The sequence below is a fragment of the Leptonychotes weddellii genome, chromosome 6 (genome assembly GCF_054177405.1).
Source record: "Leptonychotes weddellii isolate Sample4059 chromosome 6, ASM5417740v2, whole genome shotgun sequence".
Lineage (NCBI taxonomy): Eukaryota > Metazoa > Chordata > Mammalia > Carnivora > Phocidae > Leptonychotes > Leptonychotes weddellii.
In genome coordinates, this window is record NC_138374.1 from 108,933,535 (window position 1) to 108,949,202 (window position 15,668).

The window sequence follows — 15,668 nt, forward strand, 5'->3', positions numbered from 1 at the left end:
AGGGATAGTGCATCCCCTGCTTCTCAAAGTCCTGGCATGGCCACATTTAATCCTCACACACCTCAGTGGGGGTAGAACTGATCTTATCCCTGGGAAGGCACAGATGTGAGGGCTTTGTGCAGAAGACAAGGATCCAGGGTGTGCTTCTTTGACCTCACTCATCCCTCCAGTGTCAAAACCTTTAGGGTGCTCAAAGGCTGCCCTGGACCACCTGGGCTCAGACGACACACCCCTCAGTGTCTGCAGCGGTTTTGAACAGATAGATTCAGACCACAAAGTAGGTGTCCGGGCCTGTGGAGGCAGGGAAAGGAAAAGACAAGGCCTCTCAAGGTAGCACACTGAGAAGGAACTGGGTCTTACACTTTGTTTTTCCCAAAGCACAGTGCATATTAGTAAGTGTCTGGGTATTTAGTGATTTAGGATTTTGGGTGGTCTCTTCACACTGGTCCTAGTGCAGGGAGAGGAGAGGTAGATGAATTTGCCAAAAGGCCCCCCAGAGCTGGAGCCTGGTGTCCCTTCCAAAGAGGAGCTACTTCCAAACTTGGCCAAACTCCCTCTGGGGTGGCTGAGCCCCTAAATGTGGACTTCAAGAGACAAAGCCAGCGAGGGCTATATTCCTGGGGCCCAGGGCGCAGAGGATGCCCCCCAAGGTGCTCCCATCCCCGCTCAGGCCCACCTGGGGAGTGGCCAGCAGGTCTGTTTACACTTATGGGGTGGGTAGGACAGCCACTTTCCCCAGCCTCACCAACCCCATCCTCCTCCCCCGAGTAACAGAATTTCCTTCACACCCTGAGCAGGCACTGCCCACTCTGCCCACTCATCATTCACAGCCCTCCATAGGTGCTTCCTGTCTCCAACCAAGTCAAAGGAAAACCCCAAATTTACTGTTACGTTTACCAAACCAACTGCGTCAACCCAAAGCACAGAGACAGGCCCTCAAGTGAGAGCAGGACTGACAGCAGCCTAGACCACTGGCCCCACTCCAAACCTAGGGCACCCTGTGCCCTCTGGACGGTGGGACTCATAAAGGCCACCTGGCACCTTATAAAGCATTGAAATCCATGATTTCATTCAATTCCTCACAATAGCCACAGGGTGCAGGAACCTCACCCCCATTTCATAGAAAAGGAAACAACTCCACTCAGTGGAGGGGAACCCAATATGTCTCACTCTTGACCCCCCTCCCCTTCCTTACCAAGAAGACTTTGGCATTTTTGTTTGTGTGTGGTTTGTTGTTTACAAGGAACTCTAAACTTGGAACTGGAGCTCCAGGTGAGATTCACCTCTGCTTAGTTGTGAGACCTTGGGAGGGTCATTTTACCTCTGTAAGGCTGCATTTCCTCATAGGTAAATTGGAGACTAGTCCTTAAGTCCTCTTTACATCTTACACCCCTGAAGGTCAGGAATCACACCTTGTTGCCTCCTGCACCCATGAAAGCCAGCAATTGCCTTTACGTCCAAGTTCCCTTTCCCATCCCACCTGGGAATTTGGCTGAAGGAGGTTAAGTGACAGGGAATCATGGAGCCACCCATGCGGGGCTCAGGGGGACAGGGAGGAGTGCAAAGACATGGCTAGACCCCATGTGCCACACTGGGCCCCTCCTGGCCCTTCACCCCAGCCATCCTCCCTAAACACCAACTCCAGGACAATCCAGCTGGATCCTGAGCCGGGCCGACCGAGACCCAAGAGGCCGCAAACACCAGTGTTAGCGTGTGGGGCACGAGGGTGAGAAGGCTGTGCGACAGGCCTCTGTGATGGAGCAGGTGTCCCGCAGGCGCCCACATCCTGATCCCATGGACCTAGGCACATGGTCCTTTACACTGCAAAAGGAACTGCAGATGGGATTAAGGTTAAGAGCCTTGTGTTGGGGAGATTATCCTGGATGATCTGCGGAGGCTCAATCTAATCACCCAAGTCCTTAAACGTGGAGACCTAGCTCCTGGCTAGGTCAAAGAGATGGGACCACAGAAGTGTCAGAAGGATGCGATGCTGCTGGCTTCGAAGATGGAGGAAGAGGGTCACGAGTCAAGGAATGCAGAAGCCATCTGAAGCTGGAAAAGGCAAGGCAACGGAATCTTCTAGAGCCTCCAGAAAGGAATGCAGCTCTGCTGAGACCTTGATTCTAGGCCAGTGAGACCCTATCAGACCTCTGACCTGCGGGACTATATTACATTTGTGCTCTTGTAAGCCACGGAGTATTAGGGCAGCAACAGAAATACCACCTCCCAAGACAGCAGAGCGTGACAATGCCCTTCTGCCCTCTCACCCTGGCTCGCCTCCTACCAGCCCTCGTTCCCTCTTCCTCCAAGTTCTCGTCACTTCCTACACCTGTGTAAGTACAGACAACGTAACTGGATTTCCCTGAGAGCAAAACCTCATGCTGGTTTATCTGAGCAGTGGTTTCTACACGGATGAGTGGAGTCTTGAGCTGGCACCCAACCTTGACAATCCATTCAGGAGTTATAAAGGGGAGGTCAGGGGCCACCACGGGCCACCCTGCCCGTGTCTACAAGCCTGAGCAGCAGAGCCATGATCCTGCTAATGACGGAGGGGATGAGCAGGCCCCTGCCAGGCAGAAGGCCAGGTGTGAGGATGGAGAACACCCCAGGTCTTTGGCTCCTGAGTTCTAGTGCAAACCACTTAGCTGTGTGACGTCCAGTACATTCCTCCGCCCTTTCAGCGCCCTCCCTCGTGAAGCGGGGTAAACACCCTGCCTTGCCTTTCTCCCTAGTCAGCTCTGCGACAGTGGGAGAAAATGTGAACTTACCTAGAGTGCACTATTTGTCCTTCTGACTGGCAGGGGTCAGTAGACCAATGTCTACCTTAGGCCCTAATGCAAACCAATCCATTGTGTGATCCCAAACATCCCACCTCTGGGCCTTGCTCTTTTCATCTGTGAATGGGGGGCGGGGGATGGGTCACATGAACGCTGAGGCCTCTTCCAGGTCAATGCAGACTATTTCGCTTTAAGCCTAACCCCTATCGCCCCCTCCTGGAATTTTCAGGAACTACACCACCCTGCTCCCCTGGTCTCTCCCAGGATTTGACCCCAGAAACCCAATCCAGCAGGTCCCTTCCAGCTGAGGAGGCCAGCACCTGGCTGTGGCTAAACAGATCAAAGACCCATGTGCTGAGAAGCCACCTGGCTCCTGGTTCAGTATTTGACAAAAGAGCATGGGCTCCCCGCCCCCCGCCCCCAACTGCCATCCCACGCGCTCTAAAGGAGAGCAGCATTCGTGCCCCTACGGCAGACGCGACCCGGCCAGAGCCTGGACAAGACAGGTGCTCCCTCACCTGGGAGGCCCTCCCATCCTCTCCCCTCCCAGGACACCCAGATTCTGCCATCCCAACATACAAAACTACTCTCCATGGGTGCGAAGAGGAGACATGGGGGGTGGGGGGTGTGGAGAGGCTGAGTCCCATGAAGGAAGAGCAAGAAAACCTTTCAACTATTAAATCCGTTTAGTAAAGACAATTTCGCTCATACAAAACAACAACAGTTTACAACAATCTGAGTGCTGGACACACCATCAGAGACAGGGAGGCACCGCGGGCACTCGGAGCCCTTCCCCCACACGCAGAGAGGATCCGAGCTACTCCTCCAGCAAATCACCCCCGAGGGAAAAGAGAGCTGAAGTATTAGTGCAACCCCCTGCCCCGAAAAGACCCTGGCCAGGAGGACTTCTCCCCGCGTTGCTCACTAAAGCAGGGGGGGCCCTCCCCGCCCTCCCCCTCACTGGCCGGGACACACAAAGCTGAGTTGTTTGGGGTGGAGGTGAAGCGGCTAATGGGGAAGGGGCAGAGTCGGGACATCTTTGGTGTGAAGACTCCCCCACCCGCCCACTAGGCCACAGTGGAAATTCGCAGGACCACACAAGTGGCGTTTTCTTTTCCCACAACGGGGAGCTGGCCAGTGCCCCCAGAGCCCGGGAGAGCGGCCAAATGCAGGAGCTCCGCATCACTTCTCAACGGCCCGGGCTCCTCCCCAAGAACAGAGAGGAGGCCTGGTAAGAAGTGGCTAAAAATGGAGGAAAAATTGACAAGAACCGGTCAATAATGGCAGGAAGGAGAAGAGAGGCTGCTCGGTGGGTAAGCGCCTCAGAGGACGCGGACCAGCACTGAACGGGGAGCAGGGGGCCGGGGTGCGGGTGGTCCAGTCTTCCTGGTCACTGTACCAGTGCCTACGTCACTCCTCTTCCTCCCAGAACCAGCCAATGGGCAGGCCACGGGGGCCCTGGCTCAGAATCGGGACAGGCTTCTCAGGCACTTTGGTAGACCCAACATGGGCACGGCAGGCCCGAGGAGGCGCAAGGCTCTTGAGCCACGGCAGGGCCCCTCTCCCTGCAGCCCCGCCTGCCCCGGGCCCTCAAATGCACAGTCCCAGACACAGTTGTGGGTACATGTACACACGCACGCACGCGCACAATCACACTCGCCTCTGTCCGTCTGGCACACTGGGGACGTCTGAGGGCTCCAGCAGAGGGGGGGCATCCTGGCCCCGAACCTCCCCACAGGGCCGGGAGCTGCCCGAATGCCTCGGCCAGCAGGGGCCTCAGGCCGTGGTGGGGAAAGAGAGGGCAGGTGGGACAACACAGGGACAGTCCCTATAACAGTTTCCACAAATACCCTTGAACCAACCCCCAACCTTTGCACATCCAGAGAGGAAGGGGTCTGGGTAAGGAGGCAGATTGGGGGAAAGAACAATAAAAGAAGTTTCATAAAAATTCTAAGTCAAATTACTGATAAAACTGCAAAATGAGCACAGGTTCAAGAGCATCTTGCTCCCTTCTCTCCACACGGCCCCCCAGCCTCCCAGCCTCCCGCCTCCCAGCCTCCCTCTCTGAGGCGGCCGGAACCAAAGGCAGTCACAGCCGCTGACGGGATTTGGGGCTCCACGCCGCCAAGGAGGAGGTGAGGTGGAAGTGGACAGTTCTGTGTCTCTTCGTTTAAAAAATATATTCAGGTCGAGAGTTATTGCTTGTCCTCCAGTGGAGCGGGATGGGCTCAGAGGCTCAGTGAGCGAGGGCCGCTGCCTCCAGGGCCCGAGCTTTCTTCCGCCTCTTCAGAAGGAGAGGATTAGACGCATCTTCAATCTTCTTTATCTTGATCTGCTCGTAGTCAACACGCATTGTGGCCAAGGCACTGGTCATCTCCTCCTGGGGAGGGGGCAGGGTTCCCCCAATGGGGAGGCAGGGGAGACAAGAGACACAAAGAAGGGCAGGGTGAGGGTGACAGAGGGTGGGAGCGGGAGACGACAGTGGGTCAGTGGGTCCAGAGCTGACAGCAGCCTCGGCCCCGCCTGGGTCACCAGAGCCTGGCCACAACACTGCTGCTGTTCTCTCAGGGCCCCCCCTCCCCCACAGCCCCGCTGGAATCAGCAAGAGCACTGAACTGGGAATCAGGGAGCTGGGCTCTGGTCCATCCCAGCCCATCGTTAGCTGCGGGACCTTGAGTAGGTCACTCCCCCTCTCTGGACCTCAGTCTCCTCATCTGCAAAATGAGGAGATGATAGCAGACAGCCTTTCAGGTCTCTCTAGAGAGCCAGTGAGCAGTGGGCTTGTAGGGAACCGCCACAGCTGCATTTAGACTGACACGGTTCCCTGGCCCAGCCTGGTCAGGGAAGTGGCTCAGGGTCACTGCTCTTGCTATAACAGAGACCCCTGGGGTGGGCGTGCGCAGACCTCCCTCCCCCCGGAGCACCCCTGCAGCCAGTGGTTCCCTCACCTTGACGTCCTCCCACCGCTCCTTGTCCTCCTTCAGGACCCGGCTGGTGTGCAGTGGGGTTTGAGGGACTTTTGTTGATTGCTGGGGAGGGAGGAGAAAAGGAGTTCAAGTGAAAGCCTGGGGTGGAGCAGAGTTGTGGCTGAGCCCTCTCCCTGAGGGACAGTTTCCATGGACCAGGGTCTCTCCGGCCCACCAGACTTACCATGATCCAGGGGTGGTTCATAAACTCCGTGATGGTCATTCTCTGAGTGGGCTCTGTTTTCAGCAGGTTCCGGATGAGCATCTTCACTGCGGAGGTGGGGCAGGGAGACACTGTTCAGGGGACACGCTCTCTCTTCTGCTTCTTCCCCAAGTTTTCAGGGAGAAACCAGATGCAGGGGCAGGGGGTGGTTGCAGGGAGGCAGACTGCCCAAGGAGCTGGCCCTGAGCCCGGCTCTTCACCCAGACAGGACGGACCCAGCAGGTAGGAATACAGGTACAGACCCACCATCACACCACGCACGTGGGCGGGATGCCCACAGGACACACGCGTGTGCAGGCGTGGGCTCCTCACCTTCCTCCGACACTTCTGACCATTCTGGGTTGGGAAATTCATACTGGCCCATTCGGATGCGACTCTTCATGCCCGGAGAGATGGCAAGACCGTGGTTGGAATAGAAGGGGGGATACCCACACAGCCTGGACCAAGAAGCAGGAAGGGAGGGGCAGTGCTGGAGTGCAAGGCCCCTAATTCCTTGCACCAGGAACAGGGTGGGAAACGGGCTTCTTGTAAAGGCCACAGAGAAACTGGAACTCGTGGATTTCAGGCACAATAGATGAAGTCAAGAACAGGGCCCAGAAATCCAACACACCAAGTATCTAAACCACACATTTTCCTGTCTGTTAGCTTATTTATACCCAGCGCTTAGCTATCAGAATCCAATAAGCACGGAGAGAAGGGGACATGCAGGGGCTTTCCAGGGAATCCCCCACCCAGAAGGGGATGCAAACCTTTGCTTCTTCCTCTTGTCCCGGAGAGGTACAGGCCTCCTTCTCCACCCTGCCCCAGCCCAGCCCCAGCCTCCCCCCTAGGCCGTCCCTGATACACTCACAGGATGTACATGATGACACCCAAGGACCACATGTCACAGGACTTGTCATACTTCTCCGGACCCAGCACTTCTGGAGCTGCAAACCAAAGGTCAATGTGGGTGGGTCTGGCCCTTGGACACCGTGATACACCCCAACTTCTCTGTGGCTCACGCTCTCCATCCCAACCCTTCAGCCCATCATGATGGTCCTGTAGCTGTGGGTAGGAAGGGGACAGCCATAGCCCAGTGGGGCTTGGGTGGGGGAGAGCAGAAGGGCATCCTCCAAGAGGAACCCTGGGGCTTGAATCTGAAGATGAAACAATCCCTGAACTGAAGAGCCTTTCCGGCCCATGCTGTCCACTTAATTTGACAAACATGAGTTTATTCTGTGCCAGTCAGCTGGGGATCCAGAATGACATCTGTGCCCCAGACCCCACTGGGAATCTGAGGACAATGACAGCTCTTCTTGGGGAAATTACACGTGTGCACAAAATCCTGCCTATAATCCCAGACAAATTAATCTCCCCTAGCGCCCCAATCCCAGCTTAACTCTGACAAGCCCTACTTCTGGGCAGGTCACATCAACACCAGCTCCAGAAAGGGTCAGAGGACACGACTTTCCCAGGCCCAGTGGCCGCTGAAAGCTGTAGAGAGCGCCTGAGAACGGCTCTGGGGAAAGACAAGCTCCCCGGGCCTCCTCTGGACTTACCCACATAGTACGGCGTGTAACAAGGAGTGGTCAAAGAGTTGTGGCTGGTGGTTTCCTTGGCAAAGCCAAAATCTGTGAGTTTCAGGATGGCATTGGGCCTTTTGGAGGTGTACAGGAGATTCTCAGGCTACAGGGAGAGAGAGACAGACAGAGGGCAGCTCTGCTGAGCCTGTGAGGAGCCATGAGAATCAGAAGGGTAAGGATTCCTGCCTTCCCCCTTTCAACCATCATCGGCGCCCCTCGATGGGCACGCCACAAGGAGCATTCCTGCCTTCTGAGAGCTGACAGAGTACATGGACACCAGAGACAAACACAGAGAAACACCTAACAAACACCACAGGGACCTAGGAAACCAAAGGTGTGACTATGTGGTGCTGACGAAGGAGGGCCACAGGGCTGGGCGTAGCCACAGAAGGCTTCGCTCCTGGGTTTGGGGGTTTGCCCAGAGAGGGCAGAGAATGGCACCCTGTCCCATTCTGCCGTCGGGAACCAGGCAGCAAGGATGCAGGGTCACCGTGGCCCCTACCACACCTTGGTCGGGGGGAGGGGCAGCAAAGCACAGCGGGTACCTTGACATCCCGATGAGCAATGTTGATTGAGTGCAAATACTGGATGGCCTCACCAATGCTCTTCATGATTTCTGACGCTTCTGGAGCCGTGAGGTGGGAGAGAGAAAGCAAGGCACAAGACGTGTTGTTAGGTTTGATGATGCGGTACACTCAGTCCCCTCCCATCAGCCCCAGGCTCCCTACACCCACCACCCACCCTCGAAGCGGAGAAATGAGGAGAAGCTGTCCTGATTTAGCAGGCACGGCAGGCCTGGCAGCGAGCTGGAGCAGGCTGCGGGCCTCAGCATCTTCTGTGGACAGCAGGCACTGGAGCCCCCCTTCCCACAGCCCTGCCCGCCGGGGCCTGTCCCCACAACAGACCCTTTCTACCTCTTTCTGTGAACGCTTGGTCTCCTCGGTCCTGGATTCGGCTAAAGAGTTCTCCACCATCCAAACTGAAACAAAGCCCCAGTCAGATCTGAAGGGGACAACGTCCCACCACCCCTCCCCTCTCCATTCCCCACTAAAAGAAATCAAGCTTTGGCACTTCGAGCTTCGGGGTGCAGAGCCGGGCAGTCCCCAGAGGGCGAGGGGCCTGAGCGGGCAGTGGGGCCGGGCCGGGCGAGGAGGACAGGCGGGGCTGCTTACCACTCCATGACGATCAGCAGGCACTTCCTGCCTGCATACAGGTTCTCGTAGACATCCACGATCCGCACGATGTGGGGGCACTGTGAGGCCCGCCAGTGCAGCTCCACCTCCCGGCGGGCCTTGGGGCAGTCCTGAAGCATCTGCAAGCCAGAAGGCCTCCTGTGTGGCTACGCTGTCTCTGCAGGTGGACAGGGGGCTGCCACCCGGCATGGGTCCCCGCTGGTGGACCATAAACTCCCCGCTACTGCTGGGCCTCTGCCAGCTCCCTTGGTCTTTTCTCTGGCCTCTCCGAAATCCTGACTTAGAGTTTTGTAGCTCCTTTCTCTGACCTAAAAGAAACCTTAAGATGACCCCCATGGGGCCTTGACAGCTACACTGAAATCCGCCCTTGGACCATTCTGTCTGGGGGGGCCCTTCCTAGCTATGCGCCAGAAGTCTATTCTAGAAGGCAGGCAGCTGTTGGGCACTGGGAGACGGGGGGTAAAGGAGGCACTGAGGAGAAAGACAGACTGAGGAAAATGAATACCATTATAGAAAGAATACCATTCCGTCACCTGAGTTGAGGCTGCAGCTCACTGAGGAAGCCAGTACAAGTCACCACAATCTCTCTCCAGACTCCAGAATCAGTAAGAAAAGGTACTTCCAAGATCCCTCAAAGTCCAGCACACCAAATCCAGAGCAGTGTGCTTTCTACCTCTGTGATTTACTTCATTCAAACAACCGACCGCCTAGGGAGTCAGCCTGATGGGGTCTGAATGCTGCTTCTTCCTAGGTTTGCCACCTTGATCAAGTTCCTTAACTCACGAGCCTCCTTCCTGTGCCTTCTTCCATGGACCAGGGGGCCAGGGGCAAAGGGAACCCAGATCCCTCACCAGCTTCAGGGGCTGAATCCTGACAAACCCAAGCCAGTCCCTGAATTCCTTTACTAGTGACTAGCTTGGGAACAAGCCTAAGACCCAATGCTGGCCAAGAAGAACTTTGCGACAAATCTGCTAGAGGCCTCTTAAAGGGAGAACAAGGAAGCTACAGCATCTTTCCCGCATATGGCACCTGGAACCACGGCAGTCCCCTTAGCGCCATAAGGGAGACCAGCAGAAGAGGACAAATCAGCGCACTGAGGAAGGCAAGGAGGAGACGCAGCAGCTACCTGGGTCCTTGCTGACACCAACGAGCATCACTCAGGACTTGTTTTTGGCAAGATAACCATCTTTCCTTACTCTTTAAACTGCTTTTAGGAGAGCTTTTTATTGCTCAGAGCCAAAGGCATCCTGGCCTATCCCTGTGTAAAACGGGGGATAGATCTGTTGCAAGGATTAAATGAAACAATTCTGCAAAGCGCCTAGCAGCGTGCCTGGCATATGCCCAACAACCAGGGCTGTCGCTTTCACCACAGAATGTCTGCTAAAGGCACAGCACAGATGCCAGAATTAAGACAAAGACCCTGACAGACTTACCATCTCTGTGGGCCGTCACGATTAGCCCCACATGGCCCTACGCAGTTGGGGGATGCAGCAGGAAAGGCTCAGAGATCTGCTGGGCAGTGCAGGAAGCTTGGTCAGAAAGATCAGATGGCCAGGGTGGAGCCAGGTTACAGAGGGCAGCGAAAGGCAAATACAGGAATTTCCAGCAATAAAACTAGAATTCATCACGCCCCAGCCCATGATGTATTGGGCCTTTTCTAACCGTGCAACTGCATTTTATGGGATGAGGAAACTGAGGCTCAGAGAAAGAGTGTGTCCAGGGCTAAGTTCCCTATCAGAGCCAGGGTTGGAATCCAAGCCTGGCGGATTCCAAAGCCCAAGCCTTTTCCATGACACCACAAAGCTTGACGAGGAGGGGTGGAGGCCAAGACTTGTCAGTTTCAGACAGACAGCTGCGGAACGACCTTGCAGAGGCAATCCCCAAACAGGTGCCCATAGTTCCGTCTCCCAGGGAGCAAGCAGGAGGCAAGGTCCCCATGGGGTCCCACTGCCACCTAGTGGCCATCTGGGGACACTGCACAGGTTGGGAATTCTGCCACCGACAACTTTATCATGGACCAGGAAAAGTTTATTTTCCTTTCCCATGCCCTAAGAAAAGCAGGAGGCGGCACTGGCCAATTTCATTTGCATGTAATTCAACTCAACAGGCATTTATTGGGTCCCACATTGTGTTGGATGCCAAGACGAAATAGAAGAGTCCCAATCTGAAAGAATTCAGGCTGGGGGGGTGGTGTCAGGGTACTAGGGGAGGTAGACACAGAAACTACTTATAACCCAGTGAGATAATGTGCTATATGACCGATAAGTTCAAAGGGTTCAGAAGCAAAATTTCTCAGAGCAGCCACGTAAGAAAGATCTCTCTCGCCCCCTACAGGTACATCGATCACTATGAGGCCCAGAGAGGAAGATTTACTCGGAGGCAACATTAGGTTATGGATTCACAATCAGGGGAGACTTGGGCCCCGGTCTGGAATTTGCCAATATCTCCACTGACCTTGGAGAGATCATTACCTTCCTAAGCCTGTTTTGCATCTGTAAGTGAGGGGGTAATGCCTACCTGGCCCCCTCCCTCACAGAGCCATCCTAAGCACCTAATGAAAGAACACCTCTGAAGAGTGCTTTGTGATCGGACAGGCACTCGTCACTGTAAGCCCCAGCATAACTGCCACAGCACAGGGACCCTCTCCGTCACCTGAGTTGAGGCTGCAGCTCACTGATGAAGCCAGTACAAGTCACCAGCAAGACTACAGGCTGGGTTTATGTTTGCCACCCAGTGACCACAACCTGGGAAGCAGCTTCAAGCTCTGACCAGCTAATGCTAAGTAAGGACATACCAAGACCCAAACCCAAGGGCCCCTTGGTCCCTCTTGAACTCAGAGCTCGCACTCCAAGTTCTGTTCTTTCTGCCTTAGACAGGTGAGACCGTGTGGCAAAGGAGGATCTGCAGTCAGGAGGCCTGGGTTCACATCCCACCTCCAGACTTACACACAACTTTTCACCTGGTAGATGAGCCAGATGGCCCCAGTACAACACACATGGCCTCGGGAACCATGTACACCTCACAGCCCAGCTCTGTACTTCTTAGCTTGAGTCAGGTAAGCCAACCGACCTTTCTGAAAAGGGTCTTCTCATTTGTAAAACAGGATTAGATTTAGTGAAATCAGTAAATTGGAAAGAGTAGTATTTTTAAATGATAAAAGAAACATAGAAAGAATTTCCCGTGAAGACTGGTGCTTGGCATCCAGGTATGTGTTTATCAGAAATCCCTGAATGGATATGAAGACCAACTCAAGCCATGAAAGCAAGACCTTCAACTGAGTCAGGCAGGCAAGCTGGTTGATGTCATGCAGGAAGATCCTGAAGAGCCAAAAGGCTTTGTAGACAGCTGTGGGGTGCAGAAAGCCTGCAGGGAGGATATCAAGAATGTCCTAATCTGGAGTACGGAGCTAAGTTAAGAACAATTGAGGGGGGGGGGGTGCGCTGAGCTCCAAGCCAGAGGAGACAGGAAATGAAACAGGATTCCTGAGGTACTGTCAGGGGCCACCAGCAGGTTCAACCAGAAGCCAACAGAGTCACTTAGGAAAGATAGGAAAGGCTCACCTCTCCGGCATGGACAAAGACAGTGGAGGCCAAAGGGCCCAGGTCTATAGATCTCAGGGACCCAGACTGGAGGAAGGAAGGAAGGAAGGAAGGGTCTTCCCACTAAGAAGCCACACACCCTTAGACTCAAAAAGCCTAGAAGGGTTTATGAAATATTTTGAGCCCACGCAAAGCATGGAACAGATACTGTGACTTGTCTCCACCCCCTGTAGTTCGCGTCTGAAATTCTCTTGCACTGTAGAAAAGGTTAATTGTTGCATGTGCTAAATTGCAATGCAATAGGCAAGGCCACCTACCAAGTGTGGCAAGGGCCAGGGACCAGGCCACAGAGCCCACTGCCTGGGGAGGAACCTCTAGGATGGCAGTGGCAATGAGGGAGACGTGGGAGCGCTCCCAAAATACTGTTCCATGCCTCAATTTGCAGGCACCTGAAGGGAAGAGGAATGGGGCCCCCAATTCTGGTTGCTTATGGCCCCGTTATCCCCCCTCCCCACCAGATCTTCCATCATGGGGCCACAGGAAAAGACTCAGGAGTAGTCAGCATCCTAACACTAGCTGAGCCAGAGAAATGGGAAGAAACTGAGCCCTGGGCCTGGCGCATGGCTCGCCAGCAATGATGATACGAGGACTGGACAGGAAGGAACAAGCCCCAGGCCCCAAGGGATCATCCCCTTGACAAGCTCTAATATTTGCCAGGTGTGTGAACTTGTGGAAGTCTCTAACACCTCTGTGCCTCAGTTTCCTATCTGTTAAAACAGGATAATAACAGTACTTGCCTATATTAAATGAGGCACATGATTAAATAGATGTACATCCTGTAAATTACTAAGAGCAGTGCACGGCACATAGTGAGCAGCCCATTAGTGCTTGCTATTATTATTTTGCCCCCACTTCCCACCCATGCTGTTGCAGAGTCCCACGGGGGGTGGGCAGCTGGGGTCCCACTCACACCCATCTCATTTCAGGGGTTACGAACAGCCCCAGGCACTGGGCGGAGGGAAAGCCAGAATACTGGAAGGGAGGCAGTCTTTGGTGTCCCTGCCCTGCGCTCTCCCTCTGCCTGCAAACACCACCTAAACTGAACAGCTGGGGGCGGGGTGCACCCGTCGTGAGAGGAGGAAGCCATCCCTTCCCAAGACTGACTGGGAGCCAAGAGAGATGCAAAAGTCTGAGTCAGGCACTGGGAGTGATGCCGGTGAGCGGTGTGTCCTTAAAGCGGACCTCCTCGGGTGCTCGCAGCAGGAGGTCAGCAAAGGCCCCAGCCCCGATCCCGAACTCTGTGCTTAACGGGTACTGGTCCTAGGTACTCCGAACGGGGAACCCTCATGCCCACCCCGGAAGGAGCATCCTGCTTTAGAGATGAGAAGACTCGGGCTCAGAGAAGCTAAGCAATTAGTTCGAAGCCTTCCAGCAGCTGCCGGCGGCAGGGCTGGAATCTGATGCCTGTCCTCACTGCTCCTGGGGCTCCTCTTCCACCTCCCCACGGTAAAGCAGCAGAGGCAAAGAACCTGCCCAGACAGTGTACCTAGGTACGTTGTGATAGCAGTGCCAAAAACGGGGGCTGACAGAGGATACAGGCCTGAAAGTACAAACCCTTTGATCCTGGAAATCCTGCTTTTAGAATTTTACCCTCAACTACTCTCCCAGACGGAGCCTTAAGGTATGCACATCCCAATCCCGAGTCAGTTACACCAACCAGAAAGCGGAGGCCCAAGAATAAGCAAACAAGATTGCTTTTTTTTTAAGTGCACTTATCTATAAAATCAATCATGAAAGTGATGTTTGAACAGAACATTTAATGTGGAATGGATTCCCGTGTCTGTTGGATTCTCGGTCACCCCCGGTCACGGTCAGTGGTGGCACTCACTCTGTTTTGTTCTTTGCAGCACAAATCCCAATCTTAGTTTCCTTACACTGACTCATCAGAAAGTGTCTGATCGTAAGTGAAAAAGCCAAGTTACAAAGCCTTATTATGTAGAGTACAGTTCTATATATTTATTTATACCTGGGGGGGGTGTAAAAGGAACGGCATTCATACTCAGTAAAATGCTAATCGGAAAAATGCTAATCAGAATTCTATCTGAAAAGCAGGATGACAGTGACTTCCTTTTTTCCTCCTTAGATCTTTATTTTCTAGGTGATTTATACAATTAGCATTTGTACTTTCTAAAGAGGCAGAGAAAGAAGCTTAGCTTTCCAAATGTAAATTGGAAGCTGTCACCCACACCCCAGGCCCAGCGGCCGGGAAGCAGAGGGAAGCAGAGGGAAGCAGAGGGAAGCAGAGGGAAGCAGAGGGAAGCAGAGGCTCGGGGCTTCTCTGCCAGGCAGCTCAGACACCCCAAGTGCATGGCAGGGGGCTGCCGTCTTGGAGTCTGGAGCAGGAAGGCAGCTCACGCCGGCAGGTGCAGGCTGCTGTCGGGCGGGGAGGGGGGTTGTGAGCAAATACTGAGCACTATAGCACAACCTGGTCTATCATCCTCTGTCCTCTCCAGCTCCACTCCGCCCTGACTTAGTCCTCCAGCTCCTCAGCTAGCAGGCCTCTGCGTCAGCTCATTCACCTCTCTTTTCAGCCTGGAGCTGGGGAACTGGACCCCACGGCCCTGTGCTAGCGAAAAAGGGAGATGTGAGGAGGCCCCGAGGACACCGGACCAGGACACACTGTCCTTACATCATTTGATCTCTGGCTGGGCCCTTCAAAGCCCCCATCCCTGGAAATGGAGCCAGGGAGGGAAACAGGGAGACACAGAGCAGGCACAGCCTATGGCACATGGGCTCACCCCCACCGACTGCCATCCCTCGGCGGACATCTGGAGGACCCAGCACACGCCACACGTTGTTTTGGAGAGGGCTGGGATAGAACAGACAACATAGTCAATAAGGCCTGTGCCCCATGGAACTTCCATATGAATGTAGGAGGGACATAATGAAAAAGTAAAAAAAAAATTTTTTTTTAATTATATCTTGTGATCTGTGTGTAAAGAACTAACTAGGGTGCTGCCAGAAACCAGCAATGGTGGTGAGGGAGACTCTCCCTCAGCCCCCCAAATTACAGAGAGCTGCTTAGAGCCTGGAGACATGGTCACTTGTCCGCTTACATCTAGCCCAGCTCAGGAACATAAGAGAGGTCAGATAAGCCTTGGTTGAAATGATTTTCCTCTCCACCTATGGGGGGGGTAGGGTGGGAGGGAGTATGCCCCCTTCTAGAACTTCTGCAAAGCTCAGTGAGGAGCTACTGATGGTCCTCCCCTAGAAAATGATCTAAGCAGAAATCTAACAGCTGAGTTTGTAGGTTACTGAAGTAAAAGTAAAAGAAGGTTACAGTAAAGTAAAAGATACACAGATGTACCGCATTGGGGTCCCCGGCTGGTGCACACATTCCCAAATATT

The 15,668-nt window shown here is 54.2% G+C and overlaps 1 protein-coding gene across 2 annotated transcripts in view; it reads right to left on the bottom strand.

Annotated features, from left to right (window-relative positions):
- Positions 1-3,444: 3,444 nt before the first annotated feature.
- MAPKAPK2 (MAPK activated protein kinase 2) overlaps positions 3,445-15,668 on the bottom strand; it is a 44,954-nt gene continuing 32,730 nt past the window's right edge. The window contains exons 2-10 of one of the 2 annotated variants that reach the window (XM_081824927.1): positions 8,701-8,840; positions 8,443-8,507; positions 8,074-8,153; positions 7,505-7,631; positions 6,817-6,892; positions 6,279-6,403; positions 5,928-6,013; positions 5,726-5,806; positions 3,445-5,157 (exon numbers count right to left, since the gene is read on the bottom strand). In XM_081824927.1, the coding sequence (XP_081681053.1) occupies positions 5,014-5,157; positions 5,726-5,806; positions 5,928-6,013; positions 6,279-6,403; positions 6,817-6,892; positions 7,505-7,631; positions 8,074-8,153; positions 8,443-8,507; positions 8,701-8,840 (924 nt within the window). In that variant the 3' untranslated portion in view covers positions 3,445-5,013. Of the gene's footprint in view, positions 5,158-5,725; positions 5,807-5,927; positions 6,014-6,278; positions 6,404-6,816; positions 6,893-7,504; positions 7,632-8,073; positions 8,154-8,433; positions 8,508-8,700; positions 8,841-15,668 lie in introns of both variants that reach the window. The other variant, XM_081824925.1, reaches the window with a different exon arrangement.